The 18,214-nt window shown below is 41.5% G+C and overlaps 2 protein-coding genes across 11 annotated transcripts in view; one reads left to right on the plus strand and one right to left on the minus strand.

The window, feature by feature from the left end:
• NEMP2 (nuclear envelope integral membrane protein 2) overlaps positions 1 to 18,214 on the plus strand; it is a 56,802-nt gene that overhangs the window by 16,175 nt on the left and 22,413 nt on the right. For 2 of the 3 annotated variants that reach the window (XM_030579959.1, XM_030579960.1), the window contains 2 exons: positions 2,136 to 2,540; positions 2,617 to 2,792. The exons of the other annotated variant lie outside the window; for it this stretch is intronic. In XM_030579959.1, the coding sequence (XP_030435819.1) occupies positions 2,136 to 2,376 (241 nt within the window). In that variant the 3' untranslated portion in view covers positions 2,377 to 2,540; positions 2,617 to 2,792. Of the gene's footprint in view, positions 1 to 2,135; positions 2,541 to 2,616; positions 2,793 to 18,214 lie in introns of those variants that run through there. 3 annotated transcript variants of the gene reach the window in all.
• MFSD6 (major facilitator superfamily domain containing 6) overlaps positions 7,261 to 18,214 on the minus strand; it is a 56,607-nt gene continuing 45,653 nt past the window's right edge. For 5 of the 8 annotated variants that reach the window (XM_030579954.1, XM_030579950.1, XM_030579951.1 and 2 more), the window contains 4 exons: positions 16,436 to 16,597; positions 15,677 to 15,775; positions 13,198 to 13,478; positions 7,261 to 9,816 (listed from right to left, as the gene is read on the minus strand). In XM_030579954.1, the coding sequence (XP_030435814.1) occupies positions 9,652 to 9,816; positions 13,198 to 13,478; positions 15,677 to 15,775; positions 16,436 to 16,597 (707 nt within the window). In that variant the 3' untranslated portion in view covers positions 7,261 to 9,651. Of the gene's footprint in view, positions 9,817 to 10,011; positions 10,031 to 11,022; positions 12,528 to 13,197; positions 13,479 to 15,676; positions 15,776 to 16,435; positions 16,598 to 18,214 lie in introns of those variants that run through there. The other 3 variants (XM_030579956.1, XM_030579958.1, XM_030579957.1) reach the window with 3 other exon arrangements.

The following is an 18,214-nucleotide window of genomic DNA, read 5'->3' on the forward strand; positions in this document are numbered from 1 at the left end:
GGGAACAGAGAGTAGGGAGGGGAGGAGGGAGCTGGCAGGGAGCCAGAAGCCTATGGGGCAGCTGGGCTCCTGGAGGGGAGCAGTAGGTGGAGCTGAGAGACCAGGCTCTCAGCTCCCCACACTGCCCCTTTTCGGTCAGTAGAAGCACTCCACAAACTGAAGGAGGGTTGTGTGGACATGAACCACCACAATAATTACTGCAGTGGCTATAAAAGGGGCAGAGTAGGAGTGAAGATCTAATATCGTATTTATTGTAGACATGCCCTGAAATAGGACTAAGAGTGCTGTGGAAATAGCATGCTTTGCCCCTGGGAATCTGAGTGGATGGAGAGACTGTCTGGAACCGTTCAACAGAGACACCGCTAGCAAATTAGAAGAATGATGGTGGGCTATAAGGGAGAGGCCATATAAAATGGGGGCTGGCAGCTAGAGGAGTTAGGGACATAAGACTCATCAGAATTCCAACATGCTTATCTGAAAACCAAAATTAGAACCGTAAAATATTAGCAGCAGGGCTCTAGGTATTATGCAGCTGCAGAACTCACCCTCGCCTATAAACTGTGCTTCAGAATTTAAAGCGCCATCACCTTGGAATTTAATCTGTTATCAAAACTGAGTTCAAAGGAGTTTCGGGAATGGGAACTGCACTTGTACTTGGCTTCCCATGACACTTTCTGTAGTCAGGTTTCTGTAGTTTTCAAAAATGTCTGTCTCGCTTATTACCATGGAAAAATTCATCCCAAGCAAAGGGAAAACTAACTGGTTATGTGCAACTGCTGCCAAATGCACAAAGTAAACAAAGTGAGAAGAGATATTTTTTCTCCAATCACTTTTAGTTATTCTCAGGAATTATTTGCAACAATAGTATGTAAAAAGAGTGTGGCAGAAGTCTGATTCTTAAGTTGACCATGTATTTAAGTTTTTATTAAAGAATAATTATATTTCTTCCCCTTATGGTAACAAAGAAAACCTACCAAATGAAACCAAAGCAATGATGTCTGCCCGAGTCTGAAGTACATTTGTAAGAAGAATGAACAGCTCTCTTCAACTCGGTGAAGTTCTAGCTCAGAAATATTATGACAATGATATGAATATTAACATTAACTATTTAACTGGTGATCACTTTAACAGAGCTCTTTTCACTAATGTGCTTTTCTTACAACCCTTCACCAAAAGTTCAGGCACCAGAAGTCCCCCACTTTCCAAAAAACTCCAGCATCCCCTCTGACTTCTGCAGTGCAGCTGTCCTTCATCAAAGTAAGATTGGCAGCATTTCAAAATGCATGGGCCAGTGTCAAATAAATGGAATATAAGCTCTCAAATAGTACACCAAATATTACTGTACTATTTGTTTCCACGTTTTATTCAATGAATCCTCCATTTTGGAGTTTACCTGGAGCTGCTGCAGATATTCCAGCCTGTCACACCAGAGCGCCATAGAGAGCAGGGATCCTGCTGCAGAGTTTAGGCCCCGTTGCTGCAGAGTCTACAGGGACTGGCTGTATGCGATGCTATAGTGCAGGAACTCATGGGTGTTGAGCTCTTGCACTGGTTTCTGTCAGGTATAGAATATCAGCACTTCTTGAATTCAAATAAAGGACTATGTAAGTTACTGGGGTTCTCTCTCAAGTTTTCCACAGACATTAATGAATCCTCATAACATTCTTGGGAAAAAAGTATTATTAGCCCCACTTTGCTAATTGAGAAACTGAAACTGAGAGAAGGCATGTGGCCTACATAGGTCTATACCACGAGCAGTAAGAGCTGGAAACACAGGTCAGATGTGCCTGGCTCGGTCACTATGCCATACTCGCTCTCTGAGGAACCAAAGTTACTTTTTTAAAGCATGAAGCAAAGACTGAAAACATTTGAAAGGATGACGACGAAGGAAAACAGCTGAGCTGACAATGTTCAGTACTGGATGCTGCCCTTTACGATTTACCCTCTTGTGTGTGTGAATCCTTAGCTCGGGCTTAAACTCCAGCATGCCATGGGGGCACGATTCCTGCTTTGAATGCTGTCCAGACACATACCCAAAACATGCAGGTCTCTGCTCCAAGTCAGCTTTAATTGGCAGCATTCTGTGTATTTGGTTTTCTTCCTGTCTGATCCTTTCCCCTTTTTAAATCTGGCAGATTTGCAAACTTTATTTTGGGATCTCCCCACGTGTCACCTGCAGAAGTGAACGCATATGATGAGCTATATGGCATTGGAGGCTCCTTCTTGGAACAGCAGCTCTTTAGCATAGAGCCAGAGCCAGAGCAGAACCGACTAGCTAGTTCCATTCAGGAGGATGATTATGAAGATGATGATGAAATGCAGGAACAAAATGAAAGTGAAAATGTTTCACACTCCAACAGTATTGGATTATTCTGAACCATTTGGAAAATCCCCTGTAAGGGAAGAAAATGAAATCAAATTGGAAAGGAAGGCTTCCTGGGCTAAATGCGTGCTGTCTCGGAGAGCCCTACTTCTACGGCTGTAGAGGGAAACCAAAATTCTTTGAAGGATTTATTCCCGCTTCACTGTTCAAAACAGTAGTAAGTTGCTTGGTTTCTTAAGTGAATGTTACACTCATGTAGTTGGTATTTTGTTACCTCCCCTATTTATTTGCAGGGCAGGTACCAGGCAGCTGCAGTGCAAACTTGCCCCACCACTGTGCCTCAACTCTGTTGAAGAGACTGTTCTCTCTCCATGCTCTCAGTGCTCGGAGTGCCAGATGAAGAGGAAGTCATTTATGGTGCACCTTTACTAAGTGCTCTATCTGCTAATAAATTCTTTTTAACTCCTTTCCTAAGGTATCTTGCTTACCGCTTTGATCCCTCCACTGGGTTCATCTCACCTTCCATGAGTTTTAAGTTCCTCACTCTTCTCCTTGAGAGCCCTGCACAACTGTGCTCCTCTGCTTTCACTGCTCTTCCCTTAGCCTTTCTACTCTAGCCAAGCCACACACCTAGCCCCCACCATAGTTGTTTCCTCTCCTACCCATCTTTGCCCTCTTCATTGTGGCCCCCTATGCCAAGGGCCCTCCACCTGATCCAGTTCTCCATCTCCTCTTCTGAGAAATGTGTTTTCCCCAGTGTATTCATGTTCTTTCTTTCAGCCTCAATCTTCCTCCACAACTAACAAAACCCCAAACCTAAACAAAACCTCACCATTCCAGCCCAAGTGTGCTCAGTAAAGGCCACGTAGCCTGGGACTGTATTAGCTGCTCCAAGGAGTCTCCGTCAGTGCAGATACCTGGGGTAAGGATGGCCAGGGAGAAGCTGAAGCACCCATAAGTAGCCCCGGTGTCCTGGGAATTCACCAGCTTTGGTAGTGGGTCCTGCTGCTCATTTCACGATTGGGAAGAAATCTTGCCCCCAGGACCACAAGCAGGGAGGAAGTGCTGGATGATCCTTTTGGGGATCTCCTGACCATGTGGCCTTCTCCAGGGTTTACCTCAAGAGGTGAGGATCTTACCCTGGCAAGAAAATAATTACAGTCAACTGCTAACATCCATACGAGAATAGGAGATTTCTTCTGTGTGGGTATCTATCCTCCCCATACCCCTGTACAAATGGAATCTCCCTCTCTGTTGTCCTTCAGACTGTGTCCCTTACCCCTCACTTTTCATACACACTCTGTGTCCCATTAACCCCACTAAGTATCTCCTCATAGGAGAGCGGGGGCCATCATTTCTTCCTTCAACTGCCACTCCAAACCCTCCAGGAACTGTCCCATTCCAACATTCATCTCTTTCTAAAAGGTGTCGCTCTGCAGAACAGGCCGCGCTGTGTTTGAAGCCAGCCTGGCTCAGTGGGCACACTCAAAAGGATAGTTCCCCTTTGCTGGTGAACATGCTTGGAGATGTCTCAGTTGCTAGTCTTTGGGGGGACCCAAATACCATAAAACGGTGCTAAAAAGAAACAGCTTACTATATACATAGGTGCCTCCTTACACTGAAAAGTCATCAAAGCTTGCCTTTATATTAGTACTTCCCAGAGAGAATTATAGGGAGACTCCAGGAGGCTCTAGAGTTTAAATTAAAATTTTAAAATGAGAATTTTTCTGTTTTTCAGTAAAGAGAAGCCTAACACTTAAACACCATTAGACCATCTCGCTCTTTCAGGAAGACAAGCGCATTCTATAGCCATACAGAGGCGTGAGAGAAGATGAGCCCTACTTATTAAACTTATAAACCAAACTGGGACCACGCTTATGTTAGCAGCAAGAGGGCTCTACTGAACAAGTCTCTAATTGTCACCAATAAAATACGGGGGGAGGGCTGCTAGATTCACGGCCACATCTCTCCATCCCAGTCCTGGCATCATATTGGGCTTGCTTTGGTGCTTTCTACTACTTGCAAGATAAACGCAACACATTAGTAGATACATTCACCAAACAGTAGTCAGAACCACAGGAGAGGTGGATAAAGTCCAAGATCTTTGGCTGCCTTGCAGAGGGGTGGATCTTTCCTCTAGCACAATGGCCTTACATGGCTGGAGGAGGTTTATGTTACACCTGCATAGTTGAAGCGAAGTACTTGAAATGTATTGTTATAAATATCTGGCCCATCAAGGAAAGGCAACGTAGTATGACATATTTCAGGCTCTCTGCACCATACTGAAATCAAGGATTTTCAGCCACAGTGCTCAGGGAGCTGAAGGTTCACAGTCATGATTTTTTGTTTTTAAAGGGACATATCTTGTCCCAGTTTAAACCCAGGCAACCCCCTTGAGCTTTATGAAACAAAGCAGCTAATAGATTGGTGGTGATGCCCCTCCACGAGTATATTATCTTTGCTAAGAAATGTGATACTCCTTTAAGGGACAGGCTGGAACCTACAGCTAGGATAGCCCGAGGTGTAATCAAGGAGACCCTGCTCCACCCTAGGGCTGGGCTATATAAACAGAAAAGAAACTGAGCAAGAGAGAGGGAAGTAGAAACTGTGCAGGTGATATCAGGTGTTTGTTGTTTTCTCTCAGGCTAGTCAGTGTCCTGGAGCCTAACTAGAGGCTTTGTTTATGGATTTAAATTTAGGAGTTGAAACAGGTTCTGAGGTGAGGCCCTTATGGGTGGGTTTTAATTAAATTACTCCTGTCCTGAAGCCTTGATAAAAGAGAACTTTTCTTTGTTAGTGTGTTAAAGCAAACCTATTGCCCCCCCCCCCCCCCCAGTCAGGGGAAATTAAGGGGGGGCACTGCTGCAGTACCACACTGAACCACAAGATGATGTACAGGGAATGCCTGCACCTCCACAATGATACAGTCACATAGCTCGGTATTAACATTAGTATGTTCACTGAGGGGAAAAAACATATAATTCAATACAGTTGAATTTTTCCTGCACTTTATCTGTTTTCTGGATATTTTTAGTAGATGATCAAGTAGGGTGGCTGCTTCAAACACCTTGCCCCGCACCCCCAGGAGAGAAGAGCAACAGCAGCCTGAATGTTTTAATGCCTAGCTCAAAAAGAACATTAAAACAAACCTTTAAACCTCCAAATATCGCTAAGATCATGAACTCTGAGGATTTACGAATGTTTATCTATGTACTTATACATACATGTACTTATACTCACTCCCCCCCCGCCCCGCCCCATCAGTTTCTGAGCACTTTACAAAACACTGAAATTTATCCTCATGGCACTCCTGTGAGATAGGTCGGTATATCCCCATTTTAGAGGAGCACTGCGACAGAGTTGAAAGTGACATCCCAAGATCACATACTAAGTCTTTGTGAGAGCAGAACCCAGATCTCCTAAGCCCCAGACCTGTGCCTTTACCACTAGAGCATCCTTCCTCCCTTAACAAAGGCTTATATACTATTTTATCCTCTGCTTCATTTATTTTTTTCAACAATTTCAGGTTTTGGAAATATATGAATTTCATGTACAGTGCACTCGACATACTATACCTCTACCATGATATAACACAAATTTGGATATAACGCGGTAAAGCAATGCTCCAGGGGGGAGGGGCTGTGTACTCTGGCAGATCAAAGCAAGTACGATATAAAGCGGTTTCACCTATAACATAGTAAGATTTTTTGGCTCCCGAGGACAGCGTTATATTGGGGTAGAGGGATATGCTGAGCCAAGCTTTTAAATAAAAATATTTTTCAGCTAGCAATGTTTGCTTGGTTCATTTTAACCACTTTATGAAAACAGTACACGTCACAAAGAGCAGTCAGAAGGTGGGTGCACCTGTCCTTTGGGGGGAGGTTGAAGTCCTTTGGTCTTGTACTTCACAACACATCTAAAGGGTACAGTTCCCCTGCACCCCCCTGCTACTTCAAAGAGGTGTTTCTCTATTTTTCTCCAACCCCCAGAGAAGTGTTTGCATAGAGCGAAATCTTCCCAGCCCTCTCCATGGCCACAGAAGAGCCAAACCTCAGCAGAACCACAGTGTGGTGATAGTAAGATGTACGGTTGAAGAGGAGGAACGTAAGAATGGCCTTACTGGGTCAGACCAATGGTCCATCTAACCTAGTATCCTGACTTCTGACAGCAGCCAATGCCAGGTGCTTCAGAGGGAATGAACAGAACAGGCAATCATCAAGTGATCCATCCCTCATCGCCCATTCCCAGCTTCTGGTTGGGTTTTGTAGGAGGTTTTCCCCTTAATGAGTTTGGAAAAATCTACCGATTCCCAAGGTCTCCCCCTTCTGCTGCTCCCACATGCCCCACAAATTAGCAGTCAAAAAAAAAAAGGAAATTAAATTTGTTTTGTCAAGATAAACTTCACTGTGCCGACAAACATTGCTACTGGATACACTGGTGCAAATATATTCATTTAGTTAGGAATTTGCAGTTAAGAGCACTAGAACCAGACTTTGAAGATAGCCCCAATAAACCCATTTAAGCAGCCAAGATACAAATATTCAGAAAGTTATGAAAATGTGGTTACAAGTGGCAGCTGAGACTACTTTCTACTTTATCTCTTGGCCTGCAATAAGAAGAACTTGCATAACTCAAACCACACTCATCCATCTATGCCGGCCTGTTTGGGATGCACTGACCCCTTACAGATCATTCCACTACTGGCTTTCCATTACCATGAGCCTTGGGTGATTTGCTCCTACATTCTGCTCCCCCTCACAAACAGATTTTGATTTGAGATACTGATTTGCCTTTCACCTCATATACATTAAGGCAACGCAAAATCTTTCATGAGAGAACCTTGCCAAAGCTGTTTAGGATTGATTTTTTTTTAACTCAGATTTATCAGGTATATGGCCAATATGTGATTATACAAAATGGGAAATTTAATAAAAATATTCAAACAGGTTCTTTTAAACACATTATAGATATTTTATATTTTTCTTACTGCACTTTTACAATTTTCACAAATATCAAAATCCATGTGTACATGTTCATTTTGCAACAGGGAATGAATGTACAGTTCCAAAAGAGCAGGCATTTCAAAAAACAATTTGGAAGTGTAAACACAATATGTAAGATCTCCACCTCAGTATAGGTGCTGTTCAGTAGAAGTTGACGTAATAGCATATTGCATTAACTCTGTATAAATGTTTTCGCTTCACTGAGACGATTTAACACCTTTAGCCTGTCACCCATTCAATTCTCCATTCCCAAAACGTTATACAAACATACAATAAATACATTTCTGATTTTAAAGGACACTTCAACGAGTCATGAGAATTTACAGTACAGTACATTTAAGTTCAAGTGCAAAACATAACTAGTGGCTAGTTATTAACATTTATTTGTACTCTCTTTATGGCGCTGGTCCCAGGCACCAGTGTGTGCGCTCTACCTCAGCCCCATAGGCCTTGATAAGGCATGTGTAAGGATAGCAGGGGAGGCTTTAGTTCATTCAACTGGGGATCAAAGGGTCTGGAATTTCCACCCACTGCTTCATTCTAAACCACCATCTTTCTCTTCCTCCCTCACACCCACAGACTGTGCACTGCCGTCAAGTAAGGCAGCAAGGAAGCCTGTTGAACATGTCTGATTCCAGGACAGGCTGAGCACCTGCAGTTCTTAGTCACTTCAATGGAAGCTACATGGGCTCAGCCCCTCTCAGGATCAATTCACGGATGTGAGACACTGGGCCAAACACTGTCCTAACTTACACCCCATGCCAGCCCATTGATTTCAACCTTGAACCCAAGTTTTCCTCTCAGCAACAATCTGTGTTATGAACCAGCCAGTGGGCTGGCTACAGTTAACATTGAAAAGCATGACTAGACATAACTCTCAATCTTCCAGTGTCTGACACTGTCTGTGTAAAACAAGTCTCTAAACATACGGTTGTTTAGTCATATTTGTTTATTTTGGAGGCTTTTGCTCATTGAAACTCCTGTTAACAGTATCTCCCCCTCCCTACCCCCAATCATTATGATTTATAGGCAATTCCCTCCCCAGGCACTTGAAGCTCTTATCTTCTATACATAACCACAGTAGGAACACTTAGTTCAACAATATTTAATATGATGAAATTAAAAATAAAAAGAGGTTTTCAGTGGACACTCTCAATCAATCTCAAACTGCCCAATCTTGATCGAGGTCTGTGGTCTTTAGGGTGACCAGATGAGAGGGAGAAAATATCAGGACACATATTGGGGGGGAGGGGCAAGGGGTGTCCGCCGGCGGAGCAAAAGAAAAAGCTGAGTGCTGCCGGCGGAGCAGCGAGGGGAAAAAAAAAGCCAAGTGCTGCCAGCAGAGCAGCAAAAAAAGCAAGCGAGTGCTGCCAGCGGAATGAAAAATCTAGGACAAATAGCTAATATCGGGATGTCTGGTCACCCTAGCAGTCTTGGGCATATCATCAAACCTAAAATTATACACACATGCATTTAGCAAACACCCTGTTTAGTGAAGGGCTGTATGCATACTGAGTTGATTTAACCTCACCTCCATTTGGTTCTTTCTAAAATGCCCTTTTCAAAAATTTATGCCTTGCCAAACTAAACCTACCTCTCAGAAGAGCGTTAATGGCAGCTTTACTATTCAAAGATTCCACTCAGTGTCACTAAATCCATCACCACATTATACAAACATTCTTGCTGAAGCTATTCATGGTTTTTGAGAAGTCATTGCAAAAGACTAGGCTGTGCCTTTATTTTTGTATTTACTTTGTCCAGTGTCTCTTAGTTGTTTGTTTAACTTTTTCGGGGAAATGCAATTTTTCTCCTGAAAAGAAAGACCATAGTGTTTTCTTTTCCAGTTTAGTTTCTCTGTGGGAAAAAATTAAATTTAAACTAACTGATCAAATAGGGGAAATTATATAGAGTGACTTAGTGTTTTTTCTTCACATTACACAACTGTCAGTATAAGCTCCCCTTTCTCTACAGATTGCAAAGAATCTCATAACATTTGACCAAACTTTAGCAAAGCAACTGAGAATTTCTAAGGCAGTGACATTCAGTCCCATTTCCTCTGCCAAGCCTTCCAGACCCTTAGCTTCCCCATGCAATGTTGCTACTGTATATTGTCATATGAATGGTCTTAAATATTTAAAAGCTTGTGCTGCATCATGTGATGGGTCTGATTTCAAGATGTGCTGAGCACCTGTAGTTCCTAGTCACATAAGGTGAAGGGCTCTTTTGAGCTCTTGTTCCACCACTTCCCAGCAGAGCAGCACGATTTCATGCAGTGGGTTTGATAAGACGAACTCATCTTAGTGCCCTGCAGCAACAAATGGAGCATTACTGACAAAGGGAAGCTGATCCAACACTAGGGGGCTCTGGGTCAGTTTGGGAGTTGAGTGTTGCTGCAGGTATTGAATAATCTCTGGATTCATCAGTCTCTCTCAGATTTGGGGGTTGTTCTGTTGGAGTGGCTGCTGGAGTACTCTGATTCTCACTGGCTTTCTAAAGAGAGAGAAAACACATGCAAATGTCAGTGCATACTCTCATTACACTACCCTATGAGAAAATGCATTCAGAGACACTGGAAAAGTGTTCTTGCGCTGCATGCATGCAACACAGCAAGTGAACATAAAGCAGGAAAGCAGTAAGATAGTAATGTTATCTACATATGAATGTAACAACAAGCAGAAAACTTACCTTCCATTTTTTTTCCTAACTGCACTTCCACAAGAAGCATGCAAAAAACAAACTCGCTATGTTTTAAGACAAAAACTATGAATAGCCTTCTACTGTATACAGACAACAATAATCATTATGGCTGCATTGTTTGCTAAAACATACTTCATGCTCCCTTCTGCAAATCCACCTATATTTCCTTAACATTTTTTCTAAGTAAGATATTTCTCAAAGCCACTGAGTGATAGCACTTTTGCAGTAAAAGCACATAAATTTCATCCAATTTACTTAGCAATAGGCCTTTTCTTAGTAATAACGGTTAGGTCAGTGATTCAAGCAGGCAATTCTCTGGTTCAGTCAAGAAGAAAATAGTTGAGAACAATTTTCTGAAAGGCTCAGTGCACATTTTTAAAAGCTTTCCCAGATTATGTGATCTTATTTTAAAGACAAATGCTAGCTGCATTCCCCGAGGGCCAAAGACAAAAAAAGTCTTGTACAATATTAGTACTACAACATCTTCTAACCTCACGATTTATCTTGGAAGATTTGTTTTGTATCAAGTAATTAGAGTGGTGAGCATGCGCCTTTCCTTGAAGGATTACTATAAGCAAGCAGTAATGTGAAATGAAGAACCAAAGTTTTTCTGTCATTAATCCCCTTTTCTATGCCCCAAGTTTCTCCTCCAAATGACCAACTGTCAAATTAATTCTTTAGGAATGCCATTTAAAATGTTTAACAAGATAGCTAGGCAGCCTTTTCTGGGTTTAGTATTTGTTAAATTCAGGCTAAAAGAATAAGGTGAAATAAAGCAACAGTAATGCATAGGGAGTTGTTGGTTTTTTTTAATTTTTAGAATTAAAATGTGGGTGTGTTCTGTAAAAGTAGGCAATTTCTCCAAGGAGCTGAAATGATTAAATATATCTCTAGCTTCATGAGCTGAGATGCATCATGCATGCATCTTCAAATGGAGGGTGTAGAATATTGCTTCATTCTGGGACTACACTAGTTTTTAAATACCAAAATTTTACATACAGTGGGAAAAGAAGCTATGCTTTGCAGGCGCTTAAGTGTCTTCTTGTCGTGGTAGGGCTGAATGCTCTTTGGCCATCTTTTATTCACAATCTGGAAGACAGAGATCATTGAAACTGGCCAGCTGCAGAACAGCAGACTGCCCTGATACAAGTGCAACCAGCCAGGGGAGGGAGGAAACATTAAGAGTCATACTTAGCCTAACTTTAAAATTTGGATTTGGTTGAGCAAGAAATAGGGATTTTGATGTTTGACCCTACAAACACAGGCCTTAATGAGAGACAGTGCGGAATTGCATAGGTGCAAAGATATATCAATGCAGATCCAACTACAGGATTGGGGCCTTAATAAAATTATCCCATGGAGACAATTTTCTCCCAACAAAAATTCGTTGTTCCCATAAATACTAACAATCCTGTCTTAGGAATAGTCCTCAATTCTATCAGTCACATGGAGTAGATAATGCGATGCCCAAAATTTAATAGTATTAATAAAAAGGCTCCATGAATTGCTGCATGAAGTTATGAGAAGGTGAAAGAGGTTATTAAGAGAACATATTCCTGAAGATGGCAGGGAGTTATAGGAGGCAATAAAAGACTTGAGAGCCTTTCATAATTGCTCAAGTCATTTACTGAGAGTATCTCCAAAACTATGAACATTTGTTGATTCTCTCTCCTAGAGCTTATCACAAACAACAAACCAGTTTTCTTGCCCTGGGAGGTATGGCAGATTCTGTGTGACTGCCATTCTCCAATTTGCAATTGATGCGACCGACAGGGCCGGGCTTATAGTAATAACTGCTTAAGAGAAGACTGATGAAAAACTGCTTGAGCGAGTGGCATGTGTAGAGAGTGTAACACAAACAACATTGTGTCAATGAGGATTTCATTGTAATTCAAAAGGAGACATTTGATTTTTCCAAGATATGTGTGTCTGAAATTCTTCTTGTACAGTATAAACAGACATTCTAGAGTCATTTCAATATAGATGCTCACTCTCCCTGAGGCATGCAAGTTAGTCTCATTAAAGCTAATGGAAGCTCAGCATGCATATTGAGAAGGGAATATATGAATAGGGCTGTTTACAAGAATATAGGCCAATGGGGGAGGAGGGAGACAGCTGGTGAAGTTGGGATTTCTTCAAACGTTGCTTTGGTACATCTGCAAAGTCATGTCCAAAATCATCACCTTCCAGAGGCAGGACAGGTGGAAATGACATTTGGGTGCATATGGGATGTCAAATATGTATGGGGGAAGCTGCACCACTCCTCCCTCAGGCAGACAGGAGAAACAGGAATTTTATTACCCACAGTGTTTTAAAAACGAGCATTGACAGCAGCAGCACAAGTTTCCCTACAGTGCCTCACCAACCACCACTGTGCTCCAACTCCGTTCTGGAGGGAGCACCCCAAAAGATCGGATGATAGTCCAGTCTCTGAGTCCGTCCAGTCCTTGGCCCCTCTGCCAAGATTCCTAATTAGGGTGCTGGGGGATTCTGTAATGTGAACACTGGAAAACAACAACTCATTTCACACAGGCCACAGAACACTCTCAAGTTGTAGACACTTTCAGTCACCACAAGCCCAGGCCAAGCTAAAGCGGGTGAAGGGCTTCATATTTTATTATTAATTTGCTGGGGTGCCCATTTCCACCATATTTTGGATGTTTGGCAAGTCTCACTCCCCCCATGCCTCCAGGCTAATCTCTAAAAGGAAACATTTAATTAAAATGGAAAAAAAAACCACAGGCATGGTATACCTTAATAATTATGCAACTTTGTTAATGCTCACCCTGAAGCCACAAAAGTTCTGCAAGTACACAAACGTGTTCAAACTAATATGAAAACACTAATTTAGAGGCAATTCCAGTATATCCCACTTGTCATGACAAAGGGGAAGAGAAGAAAGTGGAAATTAGACTATAAGTAGCAAAAAGATCTGCTCAAATGAATTACTGAACACTCCCCCCGTATCATACACATGCAGCAACTGTGTTTGTTACTATCATTCAACTATTGCTTTACACGATTCCAAGTTTCTGATATATTGATGAAGAATGTTTGCCAGGTATTAATAATGTTATGGTGCTGTAGATTACATTTGGTCTTAAAACCTTCAGCAGGATATTTTTAGGTTAACATTAATGGTGATACGAACATCATGTATTAAGAGCGGGTTACCTGCAAAGGCTGGTTTTCAGGCATCAGATTGCTTTTAGACAGCTGTACCATCTCCTTTATTTGATAGACAGCATAAGCCAGAGTAACCCAAGGAGAAGAACTGATCCCCCACGCAGGCTTGTTCACATCTTCTTGTTCTTCTTGGTGCTTTGTTTTCTTGGGAGGAAGTCTGGGCTCAGTTCGAGGCATGATATCTTCTGACTGTTGATGTATGAGGTCAATGGTTGCTATGGGAACAGGGCTGGAAGGCACTGGGATCCTTTCTGCCAGCATTGTCTTCTCTGAAGTATAGGGCAACATAATCATCAATGAAGTCAGTGATCATTACAAGGAAACTGAGAATCAAAGCACTGAACATGAATCTACACAAACATGCTTTGCAACACACTAAGAATTACTCTGTTCCCTAACTGTGATTCAAGGACCTCTTGATACCACCTGGCAGTGGGTACAGGGATTCCTCTGGGCTCACCAAAAGAATGTCATGTAAGGTCTCTAATGAAAGCCTGTGTCACACTGGTCATCAAATAATCATTGTGAGATGTATGTATGGAAAATATGCGGAGTTATGCATCTACACTAAAAATTGTTCTTTAGGTCTGCAAGTTAAGACAGGCCACCAAAAGGTAATCCACGAGTCTGGGGAGTGTTCAGTGGAACAGAGGCTGCGCATTCCAGAGGGAGGATTTATGGTTTGGTGGGCGTTTATCTCTAACATGTACAGAGGCAGCGAGGCCTGCAGAGCCTGGAAGCCAGTGCTTGCGTTGTCAGAGGCTGGTGACTTCAGGGAGCTGAGCCGAGCCCCAGGCAGCACAGGCAAAGCTCCCTCATCCTAAGGGAAGGTGGTGGTGAAGTGTCTCATAACCCTGGCAGTAAGAATTACGCTGTTCCCTCCCTAACATACACTTCTATTGTACGTACACAGTTAAGAATGTGGCTCTATCACAGTTTTACTTTTCATTTGAAAAGGACTGTTTGCAATCTAGGTGTCATGCATACAGAAGAGCTGCACCTGTAACCTCAGTGACAAATATCAGACCCATAACAGCAAAGAGGCCACCAAGCACATTGATCACCCATGAGCTGCCCAGGAAAGCTACAGCCTTGACCTGGATTCATGTCTCTCTGCAGCACTGCCGCGCCAAGACATGCAGGTTTCCAGGCATCGATATTTGTTTCAGTATATGTTTATAGTTCTATGTTAAGTGCAATTTAATAAGGCTTTTGAACAAAATAGTAAACTTCACTCTTTACACCCAACTCTCTTCTTGTGACTGACCATTCATAGTTACAACCACCAGGCTCCATGTGGTGAGATTCTGTGGCCTGTGTTATACAGGATATCAGACTAGATGATCATGATAGTGTCTTCTGACTTTAAATGAAATACCCTTCCCCAGGAAGTTACAGAGAAATTAGGGAGTTGGTGACAACAAAGGAAACCCAAGCCTCTGTTGTGGTGGTTTTGGCTACAAGCAGCCAGTTCTAACACAGGGGAGAAATGATCCTCAGTTCTTATTAGGCGATATGATGCTGTTTCAGACCAAGATAGAAGTAACAATTGCCTGGAAATATCTGATCAATGCAGTGATTTATTGCCTAATGAACTGTGCCCCATAGATTCTGGATCATTGCAGGACGGACAGACAGACGCGCGCGCACACACAAGTAGACTAGAGTTTTTAAGCAATAGCTCTGTGTCATGTAAAATAGTCTAGAGATGAAATATACTATTTTTTCCTCAGACATTTTCAAAAAAAGCTTAAATAAAATACAAACAAGTAAAACAGTTAAGGTACTGCTGTGGCAAACAACTAAGCACATGCTTAGCTATACTCATGTGAGTAATCCCATTTAAAATCAATGAGACTTAAAGTTAGGCTTACATTTAAGTGGATACAAGACTTATGTTTAAGATTTACAAACAAGTACACAGATGCAGAAGGAAAAAGAATAACTGGAATATTAAATTCTAGAGAACTATGGCCCAAGAGAAAAATATGAATCCATTGGGGAGGGTCACACATGTACTCCATATGCAACAAACAGCGTTTAACCCGTCCAAGTTTCTCTTTTGTGCCATTATCACTTGAACATAGGTGGAAGAAATTAAGGCAAAACAAATATTTGAACATTCTTAAACCCAGGCAACTCAAGAACTACTGAAGGACAACCCTTGTATTTTTAGGATAAAGAAAAATGAACTTCAGTTCTACCTAGGTTTTAGCATGGAATAAAAATAACATTTGGGTAAAAGACATTAAATGTTTGCTTATTATTCTTCATCTCTATGAAACAGGTCCATTCTCTGTCTGCAAAAATAATAATATATAGGATTAATAAAAAAATAATTTGTCAGCTCCTGTGGAATGATTCTGGGCTAGTTTTCCTGTATTATGACCACGTATCTCAAATATCACACAGTGTCTCGAGGTAAGAACATAGGAACAGTCTTGGTCTCATTGACCTGAGTATTTACCTTCTTTTTCATCAGGAACAGCTAGCCACTGGATTAATGCAAAGAGTAGTAGGATCACTAAACAGGCCATTCCTATCCCCCTGAATGTTGCAGCAGCCCCTGTAATGAGGATTATTTTTAGAGGATTTGTTTAGGTAATACAGAAAGAGACAGATATTGTGATGACTTCATTCTGCGCTTAATATCCCATGCAAACTTTCTTTTTATGTGGCATCTCCATTGCTGGAGATTTGCAACCATAGCAGCTCGTTCTGTATGATCTTCTGCTAATCCCTTTGTGGATGAACAGTCCTTTTGATCTACTCCGGATACCACATCAGAGTCCATCCAAGATCAAACTCATTAGGTTATTCTCCTCCCTTCTGGCACTTTTAGCAGCAGGTTATTTTACATGGACTCTGAACAAATTATGCTTCCACTTCTCGATTGAGTGTGCAGAGGTTGCATGACAACCACACGATAGTGAACAGCCATTGGTCATCTCATGAAGGATTCATCCAGCTGCCTAGCTGAGGACAGGGCAGTGCTTATGAGTGGATTTGCTCACATAATACTAAAAATTCAAGGCATACTATTACAAACACATACACATATAATTATCAATGTACAAATCTACATGTGTATAAATAGATTTTGTATGTGATTGAGTGTAACAAATATGGCTTCATTAGCAATACATTAAGTGTACATATGCTTTCAGTCCAGTTTTGCTGCACTACTAAGAAACTGCAATCACACTTAAATAAAATGTTTGCTTACCAAGATAGTTGACCAAAACCCCTCCGATCATAGCCCCACATCCTCTGCCCAGACCCAAGTGGAGACCTTGTAGAATCCCCTGAGCTGAAGTTCTTAATTCTGGAGGCACTGCAGCACTAAGATACGAAATACAAGCTGCCCATATGGCTGCATGGGTTACACCTATGGAGAGGAAACGTTTTAGAAAGCACTAAGTTTGTTGTCATGATCTGTTTTCACTGATTAGTTGACAGTCGCAGTTAAATGTCCTGGGAACGAAGTGTTTATATTAAAGTCAGCCATATTCCTCAGTCTTTCATGAAATAACAACGCTTGCAATTTTTTCTGTGATGCATCTCTAGGCAGGTTGGGCAACAACTAGGGCTGTCAATCGCAGTTAAATCACACGATTAACTCAAAAAAATTAATTGCAGCATTTAAAAATCACGATTAATTGCACTGGTAAATAACAGAATACCAACTGAAATGTATTAAATATTTTGGATGTTTTTCTACATTTTCAAATATATTGATTTCTATTACAACACAGAATACAAGTGTACAGTGCTCAATTTTTTTATTAAAAATATTTGCACTGTAAAAATGATAAACAAAATAGTACTTTTCAATTTACCTCATACAAGTGCTCTAGCACAATCTCTTTATCATGAAAGTGTAACTTACAATGTAAATTTTTTTTTGTTACATAACTGCACTCAAAAACTTTAGAGCTTACAAGCCCATTCAGTCCTACTTCTTGTTCAGCCAATCGCTCAGACAAATAAGTTTGGTTACAATTTTCAGGAAATAATGCTGCCCACTTCTTGTTTACGTCACCTGAAAGTGAGAACAGGCGTTTGCATGGCACTGTTTTAGCCGGCGCTGCAAGGTATTTACATGCCAGATATGCTAAACATTTATATGTCCCTTCATGCTTTGTCCACCAGTCTAGAGGACATGCAGACACTTGTTAAAAAATATAATGCATTAATTAAATTTGTGACTGAACTCCTTGGGGTAGAATTGTACGTCTCCTGTTCTGTTTTACCAACATTCTGCCATATATTTCATGTTATAGCAGTTTCAGATGATAATCCATCGTGTTTGTTTTAAGAACACTTTCATAGCAGATTTGACAAAACGCAAAGAAGGTACCAATGTGAGATTTCTAATAAGAGCTACAGCACCCAACCCAAGGTTTAAGAATCTGAAGTGCCATCCAAAATCTGAGAGGGATGAGGAGTGGAGCACGCTTTCAGTAGTCTTAAAAGAGCAACACTCAGATTCCGAAACTACAGAACTCAAACCACCAAAAAAGAAAATCAACCTTCTGCTGATGGCATCTGACTCATGATGAAATGAACATGCATCAGTCCGCTCTGCTTTGAACTGTTATCAAGCTGAATCCATCATCAGCATCCACCTGAAATGGTGGTTGAAGCATGAAGGGACATATGAATCTTTAGCATATCTTGCATGTAAATATCTTGCGACCAGGGCCATTCTTAGGCATATGCGCCTGCCTACAGCACCCAAAAATTTGGGGCACTCCTGGGTCTTAATGTCCACCCTTCCACATTTTCCTATCCTTGTTCTGACCCTTCCTGCGGTCTCCCACAGCTAGCCTGGTGAGTCTTCCTCCCTAGGGGATCTAGTAACTTAAAATGAAAAAGCCTTCCACACCTCTTAGCACAACATTGAAACTGTTAAAGAGCCATTCAAGTGGTAATGAAGCATTTAACAGGCATTTGCCAACCCCTAGGTACCGATGCTCTCTGGATTATGCAAACCCGACTTACA

Source organism: Gopherus evgoodei, chromosome 11, assembly GCF_007399415.2.
Source record: "Gopherus evgoodei ecotype Sinaloan lineage chromosome 11, rGopEvg1_v1.p, whole genome shotgun sequence".
NCBI classification, from domain to species: domain Eukaryota; kingdom Metazoa; phylum Chordata; order Testudines; family Testudinidae; genus Gopherus; species Gopherus evgoodei.